Source organism: Notolepis coatsorum (genome assembly GCF_963971535.1).
Source record: "Notolepis coatsorum genome assembly, chromosome: 10".
Classification (NCBI taxonomy): Eukaryota; Metazoa; Chordata; class Actinopteri; order Aulopiformes; family Paralepididae; genus Notolepis; species Notolepis coatsorum.
Genome location: NC_140174.1, coordinates 25,879,636 through 25,901,172, shown reverse-complemented (window position 1 = coordinate 25,901,172; position 21,537 = coordinate 25,879,636). Strand labels below are relative to the sequence as shown.

The following is a 21,537-nucleotide window of genomic DNA, read 5'->3' as shown; positions in this document are numbered from 1 at the left end:
TTTGATGAAATCTAATGAACATACAACAACTAAGGAATTTGTTGATAATATGTTTAGTTTGAGTTTCTATCCCTTAATTGTAAAACCTAGCAGAATAACAAAGGACAGTGCAACACTGATTGACAATATTTTTTACAAATGTAATGGACGAGAAGATAATAAGTGGACTATTAGTGACTGATGTAAGTGATCATTTGCCTGTCTTTACTGTGTTTGAAATGAAGAATAAATAAAAAATAAGAACAGGCATTCACACAATTTGGTTAGGAAAAAAATCACCTGAAGCAATACTGGCTCTGAAGGCAGACCTTTTGAGTCATGATTGGCAGGAGGTTTATGTAAGGATACCAATGAAGCATACAATGCATTTTTGGGTACATTTGTCATATTACGACCGACATTGTCCATTGAAGGAGTGCAGACAAAATCCTAAAAAGAGGGTGAAACCATGGCTAACCAAGGGTCTGGAAAAAGCGTGCACTAAGAAAAATAGGCTCTACAGGGAATTTATCAAACATCAAACAAAGGATAAGGAGGACAAGTACAAAAACTATAAAAACAGATTGACATATATCATGAGATCACAAAAAAATACTACTATAATCATTTGTTGCAAATGCATACAAATAATATTAAGGCTACTTGGGGTGTGCTTAACTCATTCCGGGCCAACAGCGGCCTCTGCTGATGGCCCTTCCGTGCCAACGCTATATCCAATGGAGAATAGGACTTATTTGCGAGTGCATAAAACATATCAAATATAATAGCAATAGATCTAAATAACACAGTGATCGTCAATGAGTTGCTTCCAGTCAACATGTACGAAACAGATTGTTTTTTCATCTGTACATTTCCGTTTTATACCGTTTTGAATACGAGTATAGTTTGACATTTCTAGTCATTCCAGAGAAAGACACGATAATAGCCCTTTAGTGGAATACACAAAACACGTCATTTTTCGGCTGATTTATGAATCGTTTTCAAATAAACGCTAGATTATCGATAGTATATGCGTCCTCATGTATGAAGAGAAGCGGGTCTGAAAAATCGCTTCTCCGTACTTTGGTCGGCGCAAACCTCACACACACACACGCTCCGATGGCGGTGATAGGAACATTGGATTACCCCAAGATTCGTAACATAAAGGCCTTACCTCACATCTGATGTCATGCAAAAAGATTAATCCAATTCCTGATCGCCATTCAAAATATCGATTGCGTCCATTGATACAACGTTATAGTCCAAAACACAATGATCCACGATGTTCCCAGTGGGGGGACTCAATGCAATAGTATCCAGCTGCATGCTTGAGAAGTAAAACCTGGATGGACTTATTTTTTTGATGCAGTCCCAGCCAATCCAATCCAATCCAATGATGTGCAATACCATCCGGGAGATGATAGGCGGCGGTATTTGCCCTTTTGCGAGCTTAGACCCATTCCCAACGATAACATCAGGTTGGATGGATGAAAATGAAATATCGCTAATAAAAGAAATAACGATTAAAACCAGACTATACTCGTGATTGGCACGGAGAAAAAAATTGTAAATAGACTTGATGGCTTTATTGAAAAATATGGATTATTTAGTGACCATCAATATGGTTTTAGAAGCAATAGATCAACATCCTTAGCAGCGATAGATTTTGTGGAAAATATATCAACAGCAATTAATGAAAAACAACCCTCAATAGGTGTATTTATTGACTTACGTAAAGCATTTGACCATTTACAAAAAATGGAACGGTATGGAATAAGAGGTGTCACTCATCATTGGTTAAGAAGTTATTTAAATAATAGGTTTCAATATGTAAACATTAATAATACAGAATCACATCTTAGAAGAGTAACTTGTGGTGTTCCACAGGGTTCCGTATTGGGACCCAAGTTATTTATACTTTATTTAAATTATATTTTTACAGTATCGTATATTTTGAAAATTGTTACGTTTGCTGATGATACTAATTTACTTTGTTCAGGGGAGGACATAAAATAATTATTGAAAACAGTAGAAATGGAATTGATAAAGTTAAAGAATTGCTTTGATATGAATAAGTTGTCTCTTAATGAAAACTAAACTAAATGTATGGTATTTGGTAGTGTTCCTACTGACTGTGAAATTAAACTGAATTTAAATGGAACCGAAATTGAAAGAGTATATGAAACAAAATTCTTAGGTGTGATTATAGATCACAAACTCTGTTGGAAGCCACATATACAATATATCAAAGGTAAATTAGCCAAATCTGTTGGCATTCTGTACAAAACAAGGGAGCCGTTAAATCAGAAATGTTTGCATATATTGTATTTTTCACTTGTTGTGCCATACATGTCATATTGTGTTGAGGTCTGGGGGAATGTTCATAAAACAAATATATATCCTATTATTAAACTACAGAAAAGAGCTATTAGAATAATAAACAAAGCTAGTTACCTTGAATCGACAAATCCATTATTCATAAAGTCCTGCACATTCAAATTTGTAGATATGGTGTACATAAAAACCTTGAAGATAATTTTTCGTGCTAAGAGTAAGAGCCTACCAGTTTTTATTCAATGTCTCTTTCAACCAAGAGAAGGAAAGTATAATTTAAGAGGGTTGTGTATTCTTAAAACATGTAAAAATGTAAGAACTAATGTAAAAGCTAGATGTGTTTCAATTTTGGGAGTTAAATTGTGGAATAGCCTTAGTGACGGGTTGAAGTTGTGTACTTCTCAGGGGAGATTTAAAAAGGCCCTAAAAGGATAAAATAATTCAGGAGTACACAGTTGAGTAAAACATCAAACCTTTTTTTTCTTTAAAAAATAAAATATTATATCTTGCAGCATATTTTAAGTTTTTCTTTCTTATATTAACACTTTGGGTGCCGGGAGCCGTCTTTAGACGTCTTTGCTGGCCATGCTAAAGTTGCCGGGGGACGCTGTACGTCGTCTTTATATCAATATTTCAAAAATCTGCGATCGGATTCATAATGTCCCTCCGCTGGCCTGAGATCCATCAGCAGGACCCACTGAGCTCTCTGGCGGTTCAGGAGCGCCATCTGGTGGCCGATCGGCGCAATCGCTTAACAGGAAGCGCACTAGAGGTTTTGCTAGACGTCCGTATTGCTTCCGGCCACTCGGTACATGTCCCGTGACTCTAGCTCGTCACTCAACATAGCGATCGATTGCCAATAACTCGATAAACAACATGATTTGGACGTATATACCATTATACAAGCTGGAGATGGACCGGGTAATAATATATCCCATAATGATAAAATTTCTACTCGACGATGATCGCCCAACGGCGCGCGGAGACTGGGGTGAGTTTCAGCGTGTAACGTTACCGTCTTCGATAATAACTGATATTATCAACATTTGACCCACATTAGATGATTGGTATAACGCTGCCCACGGAATTATAAACGCCCCCTCGCCCATCCGGTCAACATCAGATGACGTGTAGTAACTTCTAGAAGTACGTCTAGTTGGAATTTTTTATATCGCGCTGATTGCCATCAAACTGTATTTCATCATCAATATAATGCATTTGGGGCTATATATCACGTTCTGGAGAAAGCTGCAGAAAGAGATGAAAACATACTTATACATTAGACCATACTTTACTATGAATATGTGAATGAAAAAGTTTAACGTTGCTACACAATGAACAATACATATAGGACTTTGAATGGGCCCTAATAATGACAATGTAGCAATAGAATTTAAAAAGTTATAGCCCTGCAAAGAAGGGGACTTTCTCCATAGACAAATAGCGCTGGCAATCTATGGTATATCATTAATTTAACCTTAGGCAACCAAAGTGTTAAAGTATATTTAGTTTTTAAGAATTGTAAAGGATAGGCAAAAATAAGCATGTGCTTCAGCCTATTCCTTTTTTCGGTCATTGAGTTTGGATTTTTTTTTTTTTGAAAGTCCACACAAGTGTGTTTTTGATTGATCTGTAAACAAAGACCGAAAATAAACTATTCATCATCATCATCAAGACTGAGATGAAGACTTAGGAGGGACACACTGGACAGGTCTGCTGAGAGGAGAGAGATGAAGACAGAGGAGGGGATGACTGGAAGGATGGAATCAAGGAAACTATAAAAGAAGGAAGGGTCATCTCGTCACTGTGTAGTGCGTGAACACACATTGGTGCCAAGTGTGGAAACGTTCAGTTCGGCCGATATTTGAGTTGAATGGGATCAGCAGTCTGTCTCCTCATTCATGACCCGTCATTCAAACAGGTTATTACCACGGATGTCAGAATCATCTGCGATTTGTTACATTGTTAAAGGAACACGCCAACCTTTTTGGAAATTAGCTTACTTGCCATCTACCCCGGAGTTAGACAAGCAGATACATACCCCTTTCTTCTCTGTGCATGCACTGCAGTGATTTCACACATCACCTGATGATATCCACAACTATCTGATGATATCCACTTCACTCAATGAAATCATGTTTCCTGGTAAACAGAGCTTTTCAAGTGATGCGTGAATTTCCGTTAAAGCTAGGCTAACGGTGCAGGTCTTCCTACTCCTACTGCATGCACAGAGAATAAAACGGTATGTATCTGATTTTCTAACTCCGGGGTAGATGGCAAATAAGCTAATTTCCTAAAGAGTTGGCGTGTTCCTTTAACTAGCTAACATTTGACATGTTGGTTGATGTATATTTCCTCAGATAGCTGGTATATTTTAACCCTTTCACTGCCGCGCTACCAAAACGGTTAACCCTTTCACTGCGGCGACCGTCGGTTGTGTAAAGGGTTAACCTAGGGGTGTCGCGGTATGACATTTTCTCACCGCGGTTGTGTGTGTGGCTAATCACTGCAGGATGCGGTGGTACCGCACTTCTATAAAAAAATTTATTATATATTTTTTTATACCTGTATATATTTTTTTATTATTAAAAAGACATGCAAGTTTACCCGCGATCGTGATTAGAAAACAATTCTAAGATCGTAGGAGTCCCGAAACTATTTTAAACATGTTTTATAATCTCTCCATTTGTCCCTCAACGTTCTGAAATGTGATAAAAGTAGTAGGGTGTTGCCTGCTCCTTTAACACTTTGTATGCCACTCACGGCTTTTCTCTGGTTTACGCCCCGACCGTTGAATGCCACGTCACGAGTATTCTCTGGTGTTTTTTTATTTTATTTTTTTTTAGCAATCTGAAATCATATTGCATCACGCAAGCGTACCGTTGGAGATCCAGGGACTGCCGGCGCTCAGATGTGAAAAAAGCGCAACCTATCGTCTCCCAGATGGTAAATCACCCTTTTGGAATGGACTCAATGAAAGTAAATGGGAGAACGGATTTCTGACTCCACATTTTACTTCTCACTGATGCAGCCGGGGTCTACCAGAGTTCATTCTGGAGCCTCTGAGCCGCGCGGATCATGCGTTATACTGTACACACGATGGATCAATACATTTATCGATTTTTTCGAATGCCGTTCGGAAATTGGAATAAACCATTTGGATACCATCTGACCTCAGGTAAGGAATCTATGTTATCAGTGTTAGGATAATTAGACTCGTTTTCACGGATATATAAGCGTTTGTGATATGTGATATGGCTGTTTTGACTGTAAAAGCAACACTACTATCACCAACATCTAAGAAGGGAGATCCCCCCTTGAATGGCCCTTCTAAGGTTTCTCTCCTCCACACTGCCTGTGGAGCTTTTTTCCCTATGGTTAGGTTTTAGTGAGTTTTTCCTTACCTTCGCGTGGGGTATGTCTGGGAGTGCTTGCATTCTTTCATTTATTTGCATTCATCTAAAAATGTTTGCACCTTATGGTGTTCTTGTTCTGTTCTTGACTTATTGTTATGTTTTCTTCTTGACTTGTTTAAAGAAGATCTGTACGGCCCATGGGGACATTAACGTGTGTTGTCGGGCCCTATAAATAAATTTGATTATGAGGAAATAAGAGCAGCGATTATCAGCGCGCGGCACGAGCGTGCGTGCGCACACATACTATCGATCATCTAGCGTTTATTTGAAAACGATTCATAAATAGGCAGACAAATGACAACGTTCTGGAATATGGAGTAAAAGGCGTTTTACCCGAAAACGGGGGATTTTCAAAATGCTATCAAACGGAAATGAAGCGATAAAAATACAATCTGCCTTGACAATGTTGACTGGAAAATGATTCTTTGATAAGCGACGGGCAGATTAGACACATAGCCATAATTTAAAACATAGATTAGGCGATATTAACGTTAACATTGGCCGTGGATGGTGGCATTCAACGGGGTAAAAAGGAAAACACGGCCGGCACTGAAAGTGTTAAGAGCGATGCGTTGTGGGATATATGCCCTTCTCCTTACTTAAAACGAACGTTATTTGAGCGAACATTTAACGTTAATATAACACTATTTTAACGTTAGTGAATGTGAATGCACATACATAGCTAGTTAAATATCACAACTTGTGTCATCATTGTTCATCATTGGGGGAAACTAAGTGCTGCCTCTCCGCCGTCCCCACTACACTCGGGACTACACTAACTATAGCTAGCCTATAGCTAACATCACAGATAGCGAACGTTAACTTACGTTTGCAAACAAAGCTAACGTTATCCAGTTGACATTACAGATCATAATAGCTATAATAACGTTAACGAAGTGAGCATAGGGGTTAGTCAGAGTGTAGCGGGGTCGGTAGAGAGAGGCAGCACTTAATTTGCGTGTAACGTTAGTCAAATAACATTGAGCAAGTTACATGACCGGCACTTCGGCCCGGGAGTGTTGGAACGCTCCCCTGTACTCTATTACGGTTCAGATTAATACAGGAAAAGGTATACATTGGGGGCTCGAGTCCGGGATATGAAAAATCCTGATTTCATCTGTGAGTTGTAAACTGTATGGAAACGTGAAGTTAGCTCATGCTACTGGAAAACGGACGCCTCGTCATTAAATGAACCGAGTAAAAAATGATGACGCCCCTTTTTTGTTTAGTCCACGGTTGACGCGGTTGTCTGTTCTGCATCCGCGGGTCACTTGACACACCGCGGGATTGCGGTGATGCGGTTACCGCGACAGCCCTAGGTTAACCTTCTGCCGTGTGGCAGTGAAAAGGTTAATACAGGCTTCAGTAGAACTGGCACCAACGTCTGGCACCAAGCAAAGTATAGAACCTTGGTATTCTGACGTGATGACCCTTCCTTCTTTTATAGCTTCCTTGGATGGAATGAGGATATGGGAGAGGATGGAAATGCTAACAGGTAGGGCTGGGCGATATGACGATATTATATAAATATCGGGTACAGTTCATTAACGATACACTTTTTAAACGTATCGTGGATATCGTGATGTTTTGCCCAAGAGGCTTGTGTCGCGTCAATCTGGTCCACACGTTGACACTTTTGAACAGCGCCGCCCCACACACACACTACTGCATCAAAAGTTACTACTTATGATAACAAAGGCATTTGTTTTGTGGCATTAACGTTATATAGTTACACTTTCAATAACATCAGCGTATTTACATAGCAACGACCGAGGTCGACCTAGATATAGCAAGCATTAGTCGTTCATATCTCAGCCCGTGCTGACTCAGTTGTGCCCATTCTGCGGTCTGTTAATAACGTTTTCAATCAGACAGATGTATGGAAAGGCTTTTATTATAACATCCGTTGCAGTAAAATCATTATGCCTCCAGTCGTTTAGTCATCCTGCGTAGCTAAAAACTAAACGTCGGCCGCGGCGAGCTACCGCTGCCATTGTTGTTGTCATTGAGCTCTCCAATGGCGGAAGTAAAAAATTAATACGCGCTTGCCGATTGGTGCTAAGAACAGCAAGCGATGTGACGTAATTGGCAGACGCGACTGTCAATCAAAATGATTCTGTTTGCCGACTGAATGAATGAAAACGTTATTAACAGATTGCAGCATGGGTACAATACAGTACAGCTCAATACAACAACAGTCAACAGTGGACTGGAGGATGCAGACCAGAGAAAGACTTTCGTCTTGTTTACATCAGGGTCCCCCATTTTCAATTCATCATATTTCATATCTAAATCATATAATATCTAATTGCTAAATATATGCAATATATAATCTAATAATCCAATAATCTAAATCTAATATATAATATAAAAATGCTAAATGCATGGGTATTTTATTTTGTCTTTAATGTTAGCTTGCAAACTCAAATACTGTCTTGGTAAGCCTCCTAATGAATTGTTTGGGGAAAAAAAGAAAAACATCGTGATGCGTATCGTGTATCGCCGAAAGGTCAGAAAATATCGTGATATCATATTTAGGCCATATCGCCCAGCCCTACTAACAGGAATAAAAATTAGTGACATGAATTCCATTTGATCCATTATGATGTGTGATTTAAAAAGGGGGCAGTTCGCCCAAAATACAAGAACACATATTTTCCACCTTTTACGTGGAGTGCCATCTATTCATCCAGATAGTTTCGGTGTGATTCTACTAGTTTTGGGAGATATATGCCATATAGATTATCTTTCGTCACTCCAATACAATAGAGTTGAATAGCACGCAGAAAAGAAAATATATTTGAAGAACTCGAAAGCAAGGTCTCTTTCCAGAAACCATGACACGGTTACTCAAGATAATCCACAGACCTTATGGTAACGACAGATATCTCCACGGAAGATATCTCCAAGACTAAACATATCACACCGAAGCGATCTGGATGGCTAGATAGCACTCCGGGTAAGGGGTGAAATATGTTTTTATTAATTTTGTATTAATAATTGTATTGTATTGTATTAATGAACTGGCCCTTTAAGAAAACTGAAGATGTATGCCATACCTGGTACAATGGCCGTTAAAGATTCTAGCCCGTTCGAGGACATCTGAGGAGAAACAGAGACTCGATTTACCAACTCATCCTTCATAAGATAAGATATTCCTCTATTGATCCCCTTGGGGAAATGTGGGAGTCATAGCAACATGGGGGAGGGGGGAGGGGAGGTACAGGTATGGGCAGGGTAATAGTAGAAAGGCATAAATATAGACAATAAAATATCTGAATATGAGAAGAAATAAACAGTATAAACAATATAATTAATTCTGAATATAAAAATATGAGAAAAATAAACAGTGTAAACAAAGGTGCAGGTGAGGGTCTGTATGCATCGGTTATATTATACGTTACAATAAATATAGGCAATATTGAATCTGAATATATACTATAAGTAAGAGTAAAAGTCAACAGTATACACAAGGTGCAGTATACACAAGGTACCCTAACTGGCATGATTACGTCATACGTTGTAGTTGTAGTCTGTGCAGGTTTTGGTGGTCAGTGGTCAGACATTCCTAATAGTTCTCGAGTTCTGCATCCTGCTGTTACTTATGGGCTGTTATCTAAACACCACCTACCTCTCCTGCCATTACTTATGGGCCGTTATCTAAACACCACCTACCTCTCCTGTTGTTACTTATGGACTGGTATCTAAACACCACCTACCTCTCCTGCTGTTACTTATGGGCTGGTATCTAAACACCACCTACCTCTCCTGTTGTTACTTATGGGCTGGTATCTAAACACCACCTACCTCTCCTGTTGTTACTTATGGGCTGGTATCTAAACACCACCTACCTCTCCTGTTGTTACTTATGGGCTGGTATCTAAACACCACCTACCTCTCCTGCTGTTACTTATGGGCTGGTATCTAAACACCACCTACCTCTCCTGTTGTTACTTATGGGCTGGTATCTAAACACCACCTACCTCTCCTGTTGTTATTAATGTGCCGTTATCTAAACACCACCTACCTCTCCTGCCGTTACTTATGGGCTGGTATCTAAACACCACCTACCTCTCCTGGGCCCTATTCCCCGTACCTGGTTCAACTAAGTCGATCAAAAGTCCCATTATCCAGATTCAATTAACCCGATGTTTGAATCCGCGCTTTCCCTGTTCCTCGAACGCTGATTCAGTCTTGTTAATTCGAACCAGACTTGATACTCAGGATAATTGCGCGCGGCCGCCTCAGCTGAAAAGACAGCAGGTGTCGATTGCAGAAATCTAGATTTTCTAACGGCATTGATTGATTGAAAACTTTATTAACAGATTGCAGAATGGGTACAATACAGTACGGCTCAATAGCCTCGCGGACAAGTTAAATGCATAATCTATAGGCTAATGTTAAATCCCTCATTACCCCAATCAATCAGATTATATTTCTTGAAATGTGCCTGCTGGCAGTAGGCTTAATGGAATGAATGAATAATCGAATGAGATCTATTGCTAGCGAAAATAATTTGTTAAACTCTTTCAGAATAAGTAGATACAAACAAGCCCAAAGAGTATCTAATTGATACGAATTAATAGATGCTTATGAGGATATCTCTACTGTATGCGCTCGGCTTAGGTATCATGTACTTTATATATAAATACATGGTTCCCAAAGTTTCAAGGCGCGACCCGAAATAACGTGTCAGAGAGGCTTGGAGCCGGCTATACAGTTTCACTATTAATCAGGTTTTAATCTGTTTCGGACATAATCCATACATGCATTGAATTGATTAACCTTTGGTTTATACCAGTGACACCTCATGTTCATCATCAGATAACAGTGCTTGAACAGATAAATGCATTTTCTCAAATTCATTAAAGGGGAGATGAAGCAGTGAGCAATGTGATCCTAGTTTGTTTGTTGTGTACCTTGTGTAAGACAGGGTCCTATAATCAAATGTGAAATCTAGCTTATTTGTCTGAAATCAAATATAATATCCCTGTTTTCAACATGGGCGCCGCCATTTTGTTGCCGACGTCATGGGGCTGGTTGGGGCTGGCTCCTAGTATACACCTGTTGGTTAGATGCCTATGGATGGACATGGATTGTCGGGTCAGTCTGTAAATAAAATGTTGCCTACCAAACATCGGGACCGCGGTGGTGCTTTTTGTATTGCTCCCGGCTGTTCGAACAAATTTTACCGCATGAAAGAGAGAGGAACGGTGGTTCATTTCCACAAATTACCAGTGAAAAAAACCACTTTTATTGGCGCGTTGGCTGGCTGCACTGAAGCGGCGCGATCCACCTGTTGGACAGTGGACGAAGATCTGCGGGCAACATTTCATTGCCTCGGATTATGTTGTTGAGGGGGGCTTTGAAGAGGATGGGAGGTTTGTCCAGAAGACCACTAATAAGCTGAAGCGGTTCCCTCGGTCTTCGACAGACAGACCGGCAGTTCAGCGTCGGGACCATTTAGCCTGCTGGCTACATAGCTCCACTTCTACCAGCGTCGGGACCATTTAGCCTGATGGCTACATAGCTCCAGTTCAACCAGCGTCGGGACCATTTAGCCTGCTGGCTACATAGCTGCAGTTCAACCAGCCGGGTACCGCCGGGAGCGATGGCTAGCTAGTTAGCACCAGCCGGGAGCGATGCACCACCCGGGAGCGATGGCTAGCTAGTTAGCACCAGCCGGGAGCGATGGCTAGCTAGTTAGCACCAGCCGGGAGCGATGGCTAGCTAGTTAGCACCAGCCGGGAGCGATGGCTAGCTAGTTAGCACCAGCCGGGAGCGATGGCTAGCTAGTTAGCACCAGCCGGGATGGCTAGCTCCCGGCTGGTGCTAACTAGTTCGCTCCCGGCTGGTGCTAACTAGCTAGCCATCGCTCCCGGCTGGTGCATCGCTCCCGGCTGGTGCTAACTAGCTAGCCATCGCTCCCGGCTGGTGCTAACTAGCTAGCCATCGCTCCCGGCTGGTGCATCGCTCCCGGCTGGTGCTAACTAGCTAGCCATCGCTCCCGGCTGGTGCTAACTAGCTAGCCATCGCTCCCGGGAGCTAACGCCGGTACCCGGCTGGTAGAAGTAGAGCTATGTAGCCAGCAGGCTAAATGGTCCCGACGCTGGTAGAAGTGGAGCTATGTAGCCAGCAGGCTAAATGGTCCCGACGCTGAACTGCCGGTCTGTCTGTCGAAGACCGAGGGAACCGCACCAGGCTTCAGCTTATTAGTGGTCTTCTGGACAACAACAACAACATAATCCGAGGCAATGAAGTGTTCGCTGGAGATCTTCATTCCCTGTCCAACAGGCTGATCGCGCCGCCTGAGTGCAGCCAGCCTGAGCCAACGTGCCAACAACACTGTTTTTTTCACTGGTAGTTTGTGGAAATTAACCAACTTTCCTCTCTCTTTCACACGGTAAATTAGTTTGAACAGTCAGGAGCAATACAAAAAGAACCACCGCGGTCCCGTTGTTTGGTAGGCAACATTTGACTGACCTGACAGTCCATGTTTACTATGCAGCTAACCCACAGTGTATACACCAAACCAACACTGTGACGTCAGCAACAAAATGGCGGCGCACATGTTCATAAATGCTACATAAATGGACATTACAAATCGTTTTTTCTTAGAAACGCCTTATTTTTATAACGTGATTTTTTCTGTGGCTTATCTAAATACTAATGTGATGCTATGAATATGTATTTATCGCTATGCTTCATCTCCACTTTAATGTCAACGGCTCATTCAATTTCTCAAATCCGTCAAACAGCGCATCTCAGACATTTTAATCCCAGTTACAATATCACAATAACGTGCGAGTGACAGTGATACAATTCAACAATCCACAGATTCAGATTCCTCGTAATTCATAATCCACAGACTACGCATAAGCTTCAATTTATGCTTGAATGAAACACAATCCGGGCGCTCCGTTAAGCAAATACATCCACAGCCGAGAATATGAAACTAAACAGAGCCAAACGCCCGATAGGTTTCATTCATTAAAAATATCCAGAGGGATTCACATTTGCAATGCGCCATTATTAAAATAACCACATGCAGTGTGTAACGCGACTCCGAGCGACGTATCCGTATAACTATGACGTGCATTATTTAGGACAAAGTAAATCTATAGGCTGAATATGATTTATTATCAGCATTTTAAGTCTATTATTTTACATTTCAAAAGCCCCCTCTAGAAAAACGAAGCACAAAAACATAATTCAGACTGGTATAATGCAGATCTACACTGGGATAATTATTTCAGGAAGCGAGCTGGCATTTCTTTGCGAGGGTGTGGCCATGGTTCATCCAGCTAACTGAACTAAACCCTGCTCCGGAGTCGGGCAACGGAAAGGTCTGGCTTAAGTCAAACTATGCTGAAAATTATCCGGCTAACTCAGTTAGCCAGGTACGGGGAATAGGGCCCTGCTGTTACTTATGTTCTGTTATCTAAACACCACCTACCTCTCCTGTTGTTACTTATGGGCTGGTATCTAATGGTGCGTTCACGTTAGGTGGGAAGAAGCGGAAGAACCAGCTTCCGACTGGGAAAAACCATTCACGTCAGCCTCCTAGTGGTAATTCCTACTAGGTCATATGGAAGTTTTTTATAGACCCCGATATCTCCCACTTCGCGTCCCGAAATGCGGAAGTATCAACCATCATGGCAGCAAGCTTGACGGCGATGTCGGCAATACAAGGTAAATACAAATCAAAATGATCACTTTGATCACATAATCAGAATAATACAATCATACTGCTGTACTCTTCATATGAAAAACGAGCTATACTTTTATATACTTACTTAACTTTTATTATAACAATAAGGAGCGCCAAAAATAACACTGATCTTACGATCGCCATCTTGGATGTGGGCGTTTCCTCGAGTTCAACGCGTGAATGCTTCCTAGTTGTAGCAACGAGATGTCATCTGGTTCGTCCGCTTCTTCCCACCTAACGTGAACGCACCATAAACACCACCTACCTCTCCTGCTGTTACTTATGGGCTGGTATCTAAACACCACCTACCTCTCCTGCTGTTACTTATGGGCTGGTATCTAAACACCACCTACCTCTCCTGCTGTTACTCATGGGCTGGTATCTAAACACCACCTACCTCTCCTGCTGTTACTCATGGGCTGGTATCTAAACACCACCTACCTCTCCTGCTGTTACTCATGGGCTGGTATCTAAACACCACCTACCTCTCCTGCTGTTACTTATGGGCTGGTATCTAAACACCACCTACCTCTCCCAATAGGGTCCAGCTGCAGACTCGGAGCCTCGAGGTCCAGATTGGTACATAGTCCTGTGGCAGGGCTATGCGGAAGTATCTCGAAGTACGTCTGACGTATCTCGAATTACGTCTGACGTTTCTCTACGTTAGCTAAGCGTAATAGTCCTGTGGCAGGGCTATGCGGAAGTATCTCGAAGTACGTCTGACGTATCTCGAATTACGTCTGACGTTTCTCTACGTTAGCTAAGCGAACATTAAACGTTGTATTCATAAAATAATATAAAATCAGCAGCATGGGGAGGGCCGGGGGGAGGGGAGGTACAGGTAGTAGAAGACATAGAGGTACAGGTCACATAATTATAGTACAGTGGAGAAGTAAAAATGGAATAAAAAGGCAGTGTAAACAATATACAATATTATTAACTCTAATAATAACACGCCTCGCGGGCTCATTATAATACGAGAGCCGTGGGTCTGCATTGTATAGAGCGGATCCCCCGGCCGTATTCAAGCGCTGGAGCGCTTTGCGATGGATCAAACTGTATTAATATAGTAGTAATAATAGTAGTTGGCTAGTTGCGCGCTTCTGGCCACCTCCCGCAGTGCGCGCATACACACATACTGTCTGTAGCTATACAGTACGTGCAAAATTTATTGTCAAGAGCCAATCGCACAGGTTGCCTCATCTCATCTGGCTCTGCAAATAGATCTAGAGTCTGAATATCATATATAGCCTGCTGATGATCTCAAATCCATTCTGAGAACGGAATGCAGTGCCCGCGACGAGGGTCTTGATTGATTGATTGATTGATTGATTGATTGATTGATTGATTGATTGAAAATTGTATCAACAGATCATGCTGGACCTACAAAAGGCCTTTGACACTGTCAATCACTCCATTCTTGATTGAACATTTTATTAACAGATTGCAGAATGGGTACAGTACAGTACAGCTCAATACACACAATTGTTAAGGGGATGCAGACCAGAGAAAGACTTTCGTCTTGTTTACATCAGGGTCCCCCATTTTCAATTCATCAGGACATATATGACATACCAGATTTGCAAATACAGTATTGTTTGTGATACAAAAAGAGTCCAGAAAAGAGAGTATATACATTTGACGTAGAAACTGTACATTGGAGGAGGTTGGGTAGGTGGGGGGGGGGGGGGGGGGGCTGTACATTGGAGGTGGTTGGGGGGGGGGGGGGTCGGGTAGGAGGGGTGGGGGACACTGTACAACTGTACAAGCAAAACTGTACATTGGAATATTGACAACCATACTTGGTCATTTACTGTACATTGGAGGGGGTTGGGTTACAACACAGGAGCAGAGTATAAACAACAGTACAGTAGGCCTACTGTTTCTCATTCCTGTACTGTTGTTTATACTCTGCTCCTGTGTTGTAACCCAACCCCCTCCAATGTACAGTAAATGACCAAGTATGGTTGTCAATATTCCAATGTACAGTTTTGCTTGTACAGTTGTACAGTGTCCCCCACCCCTCCTACCCGACCCCCCCCCAAGGCGAAAGTCTTTCTCTGGTCTGCATCCCCTTAACAATTGTGTGTACCTGTCAAAGGCCTTTTGTAGGTCCAGCATGATCTGTTAATACAATTTTCAATCAATCAATCAATCAATCAATCAATCAAGACCCTCGTCGCGGGCACTGCATTCCGTTCTCAGAATGGATTTGACTCGAGAGAGAGATCATCAGCAGGCTATATATGATATTCAGACTCTAGATCTATTTGCAGAGCCAGATGAGATGAGGCAACCTGTGCGATTGGCTCTTGACAATTAATTTTGCACGTACTGTATAGCTACAGACAGTATGTGTGTATGCACGCACTGCGGGAGGTGGCCAGAAGCGCGCAACTAGCCAACTACTATTATTACTACTATATTAATACAGTTTGATCCATCGCAAAGCGCTCCAGCGCTTGAATACGGCCGGGGGATCCGCTCTATACAATGCAGACCCACGGCTCTCGTATTATAATGAGCCCGCGAGGCGTGTTATTATTAGAGTTAATAATATTGTATATTGTTTACACTGCCTTTTTATTCCATTTTTACTTCTCCACTGTACTATAATTATGTGACCTCTACCTCTATGTCTTCTACTACCTGTACCTCCCCTCCCCCCGGCCCTCCCCATGCTGCTGATTTTATATTATTTTATGAATACAACGTTTAATGTTCGCTTAGCTAACGTAGAGAAACGTCAGACGTAATTCGAGATACGTCAGACGTACTTCGAGATACTTCCGCATAGCCCTGCCACAGGACTATTACGTCAGACGTACTTCGAGATACTTCCGCATTAGTCCTGTGGCAGGGCGAAGTACCAATCTGGACCTCGAGGCTCCGAGTCTGCAGCTCGACCCTACTCACCTCTCCTGCTGTTACTCATGGGCTGGTATCTAAACACCACCTACCTCTCCTGCTGTTACTCATGGGCTGGTATCTAAACACCACCTACCTCTCCTGCTGTTACTCATGGGCTGGTATCTAAACACCACCTACCTCTCCTGTTGTTACTTATGGGCTGGTATCTAAACACCACCTACCTCTCCTGCTGTTACTCATGGGCTGGTATCTAAACACCACCTACCTCTCCTGGAGGTGAGGAATTCTCCCCGTGGTTCTCCCCTCCTGTGGTTGAGGACTCTGTCTGAGAGCTGTTGTAGGGTTTCCGGACCTTCATGCCCAGTTTATTAGCCAGCTCCTGGGCCAAGTCAACCACCTGCCTGTCCTGAAGACAGAAGGACAAAGGTTCCTGTTAAGGCTTGGTAGAAAAGGTATGGGGGAAAGTAACACAATAAAAGATAACAATACTGATATACACTCTACATACACTCTACATGTACTCTACATACACTCTATATGTACTCTACATACATACACTCTTGACACATCGCCAAAGAACAATGTAACACTAAACCGTTTACATTTAGTAATTTAGCTGACGCTTTTATTCAAAGCGACTTACTTATGCTTTGCACACACGTTCATTTAGTTTGACGGTTATTTTGAGTAAATGAGTTTGAAACTTTGAATATGGCCACCAGCGGGGAAATTTAATTGAATTGCGTTGCGTTAATTACAGCTCCATGAAATAATGTAGATGAAAGAATAGCAATGCCTCGTCTTATGGACCAATGAGCTGAAATGAACACAACACAAAGATTCAATGTCCCCGCTGACATCACTGGTGGCCATATTCAAACTCATTTACTCTCAATAACCGTCAAACTAAATTAATGTGTGCAAAGAGTTTTGGGATGTGTGCGAGATTCATCTGCATTTTTCTTTGGTGAAGGGCCCCTTTAACAGCAACTGAACAGACGTAATTTTTTTAATTATTGTTATTATTATTATTAGGACTGTCCAATATATTTAAATTAATTGAAATGTATAAGTTTGATACTTTATCACACTTCCCACATTAACACTTTAAATCGCTAAAAACGCTGGGACACGTCTTTCCCCGCCATGCTTATTCTGCCAAAGACGCTGGACCACGTCTTTGATATCAATATTTCAAAAATCTGTGATCGAAATCATATTTCGCCCAACGGCGCGAGGAAGCTACGGTGAGTTTCAACGTTATTTTTCAATGTGTTCGATACTAACTGCTCTAATGATCATATCACCCACACTAGATGAATCATATAACGTTGGCCACGGAATTATAAACGACCCCCCCCCCCATCCGGTCATCATCAGATCATACGTAGTAACTTCTAGAAGCACGTCCATTTGAAATTTTTTATCTCGCGCAGATTCCTATCAAACTGTATTTCATCATCAATATAATGCATTTTGAGCTATAAATCACTGCAGAAAACGATAAAAACATACTTATACTTTAGACCGTATTTTAGTATGAATATGTGAATGAAAAGGTATAATGTTGCTACACCCTGAACAATAGATATAGGACGTTGAATGGGCCATAGTAATGTCAATTTAGCAATACAATTTAAAAAGTTATAGCCCTGCAAAGAAGGGGAACTTCTCCATATTAAATAGGGCTGGCGGAGGATGGTAAATTATGAATTTAAGCATGGCGATCAAAGTGTTAACAGGCAGTCTGATATGAGAAACATCAATTGGATTATCTAACATGGGATCCATACATACAGATATTGTGAGCACACACACAGACACACAGACACACACACACAGACAGACAGTTAGCCCTAATTCTGATAACTTACATGTGGTGCGGTGAGCAGACATCGGGTGCCACACTCGTAGGCCTCCCTGAGCTTCCCCAGCTCCCGCAGACAGAGAGCCTTCCTGTACAGAGCCCTGCGGCAGCCCTCAGACACACACAGAGCGCTGTCACAGTCCTGAACACCGCGCTCGTACTCCCGCTGGAACAAGACACACGGAGAGAGACAATGAACACGGTGCAGGGGATCAGCTTGGGGAGGGCTGGGATTTGTTAAGGCGCTAAACTGGTAGGGTCGGGTACCGAACTCTGTACTTTTAAGGGTACCAAAAAAAATTATAATAACTCTGATCGAGTTTTCCACCCGGCAGCTGTGTGTATTTGCCATGTCTCGCCCCTTCATCAACGGAGGCCGACACACAGTATTCCAATACACATCTCACTACATCCTGCGCATGTATAATCGCGGGAGGGGGCCGGGGGTGTGGTCTTTTGTGTGTAACCTGGACTCGCAATGGATAGGTTTGTTGTCAGAAGCGGTGCCGCTTGGTCGCGGTAAAATGGGCTCTGCACATAACCAGCTGCTATACCACACTGAAGTGAGGTGGCTATCTCGAGGCAGAGTATTAAATCGCCTTTTTTAACTCAGAGAAGAAGCGCAGATTTTCCTTGCAGACAAAAACAACCGATTGGCAGAGAAATGTGCTGATAATGAGCTGGATTACGAAACTCTGTTAGTGACACTCCAGGTTAATCAGCGGAGATTTTGGGGTAATTAGTCTTTCGTGTAACGAGCTACTGAAAGTCAAGTTCACTGGACAACAGGCCCTCGCAAAGTTCTGGATATCAGTCCGGAACGAGTACCCAGTGTTGTGTAATGCTGCGCTGAGAAAGCTTGTCCCCTTCTCATCAACATACCTCTGTGAGGCCGGATTTTCAGAGTAGCAGCGGATCTCCGCCAAAGCGCACGTGAGCGCATTTTCTTTTCATGTTCTGGCAACATATTTTGGCTAAATATGCCTCGTTTATTGTGTATACAGAAACAATTCTGTTGCTTTTGTTGATAATATGAATTAATTTCATTGATAGCATAGTGCTGTAATTTCATTTTCTAATAAATATGCATCAAGTTCAACAACGTGTGCTTTTATTTTGATATTCCTTATTTCCACGTTGAAATTACGCAATACATTAACACATTCCAGGCCAACCCTGAGATATCTCGGGTTAACTCGCCATGCGCTGGGCGCCAAGACCCGAGATATCTCGGGTTTTAATCGATATTTATTTTATTAGCTATATCCATTCATTTTTCATCCATCCAGCCTGACGTTATCATTGGGAATGGGTGGGGCGGCTACGTGGCGTAGTGGGCAAGGCGCTCGCCACGAAATCTGGAGACGCTGGGCTTGCCTGTTCGAGCCCCGCTCTCCACATTTGCTTTCAGTTTAGCTGGTCGTCCGTACTAATACACATTGGCCGTATTAGGGGGTGGGAAACTGATGGGTGGGGATCGGGCGTTGTGGACAGCGACTCCTACAGGTCGGTTGGTGCGCCTGCGCAGTAGAATCAGGAAGTGTCGGGGGCAGCGTGAGCCTCCCACGCGTTACTCCTCGCCACTGAGATCGAGCTGCGCAGGTGAAAAGATGCGACTGCTGTTACCTCAAGTACCGGAGGGGACTTGTGCTATGTATGACTTAGTCCACATTGCAGCCGGCTTGTGGGAGGCAAGAAACAGCGTTCGTGACAGGGGAGGGTTGAATTGGATGATACGAAATTGGGATGGGAGAAAATATAGAAAATGGGAGAAAAAGTGGATAAAAAAAAATCATTGGGAATGGGTCCGAGCTCACAAAAGGGCAAATGCCGCCGCCTGGCGCCTACGCCTCCCGGCTGGTATTGCACATCATTCAAATCCCTCCACCTTGGGCTGTACGCTGATCTAAGAAGTCCGGTCCAGGTTTTCCTTCTCAGGCATGCAGTATCGTTATAACACATGGACTGGGGACACTCTGAGCAGTGTGGATTATGTGTTTTGGATAAGTCTATGCTTTAGGCAAGTGGCTTGTCCTTCCGCGTTCCCGTTTTGCGCTCTGATTGGCCACGCACATTTCTGGTCACGTGACATGTGCGCGCAATAGCGTGACGAGCTGTGTCTTTGCCCATTTCCGCGTCGAACAGCCTGCAAACTACCTGGCGTTCTATCGCCATGCTCTAAGACAAACTCTAACCTTAACCAACTTCGAAAGAGTGCCTAAGCTTAACCGTCGAAAGAACTTGCCGTCACGCTCGCTCTAAGACAAACTCTAACCTTAACCAACTTCGAAAGAGTGCCTAAGCTTAACCGTGCAAAAACTTGCCGTCCCACAATTGGCGCACATGTCACATGACCAGAAACGTGCGTGGCCAATCAGAGCGTGAAACGGGAACGCGGAAGGACAAGTCCCTTGCCTAAAGTATAGAAGCGTTTTGGACATATAACGTTGGATCAATAAACGCGATCAATATTTGGAATGGCGATCAGGAATTGGATTAATCTTTTTGCAGGAAAGCAGATGTGAGGTAAGGACTCTATGTTACCAATCTTGGGTTGATCAAATGTTTCTTTCACCGCCATCGGAGCGTGTGTGTGTGTGCGTGTGTGTGTGTGAGTGTGTGTGTGTGTGTGTGTGTGTGGTTCGCGCCGACCAAAGTACAGAGATGCGATTTTTCAGACCCCACTTCTGTTCGTGCATGATGACACATATAATATCGATAATCTAGTGTTTATTTGAAAACTATTCATAAATCAAGCGACAAATGGCATGATTTCTCTAAGGAAATACATTGAAGCTCGATTTGCTGGAGTTTATTGAGATTAGGCAGAACGCTCTAGAAATAGATTCACCACGGTATAAAACGGAAATGTATGTATGAAAAGATTATCTTTCATTTCGTGCATGTTGACTGGAAGCAACTCACTGACAATCAACGTGTTAATTAGATCCATAGCTATATTATTTCATATATTTTAAGCACTCACAAGTAAAGCTATCCCTACATTGAACAAAGCACTGGCGCTTGACGGGCCATCAGCGCCCTCTGCTGATAAGTCTGGTTATCTCGCCAACGGTTGAGCGCCATACCCGAGTTGGATCTGCTGATAAGTCGGGTTATCTCGCCAGCGGTTGAGCGCCATACCCGAGATTTCTCAGGTTTTGATCCTTTGATATTTTTCCTTTGATCCCCGTTCTATACGTCAGCCGGAGCCCTCTAGGTCAGGGCTTCTCAACCTTTCTGCTGCCAAGGCACCCCTGTGTTCAATAAAATATTCCAGGGCACCCCTACATACGATAAAGACTTTCCGGTCCTGTCTTTTTTGCTACAATGATGACAAAAGTGCTTGCTTTCAAAAT

At 42.6% G+C, this 21,537-nt stretch overlaps 1 protein-coding gene across 2 annotated transcripts in view; it reads right to left on the bottom strand.

Moving 5' to 3' along the window:
* zc3h7bb (zinc finger CCCH-type containing 7Bb) overlaps nucleotides 1–21,537 on the bottom strand; it is a 43,742-nt gene that overhangs the window by 16,373 nt on the left and 5,832 nt on the right. For both annotated transcript variants that reach the window (XM_084322455.1, XM_084322454.1), the window contains 3 exons: nucleotides 18,186–18,344; nucleotides 16,577–16,717; nucleotides 8,789–8,831 (listed from right to left, as the gene is read on the bottom strand). In XM_084322455.1, coding sequence (XP_084178581.1) covers nucleotides 8,789–8,831; nucleotides 16,577–16,717; nucleotides 18,186–18,344 — 343 coding nt within the window. The remainder of the gene's footprint in view (nucleotides 1–8,788; nucleotides 8,832–16,576; nucleotides 16,718–18,185; nucleotides 18,345–21,537) is intronic.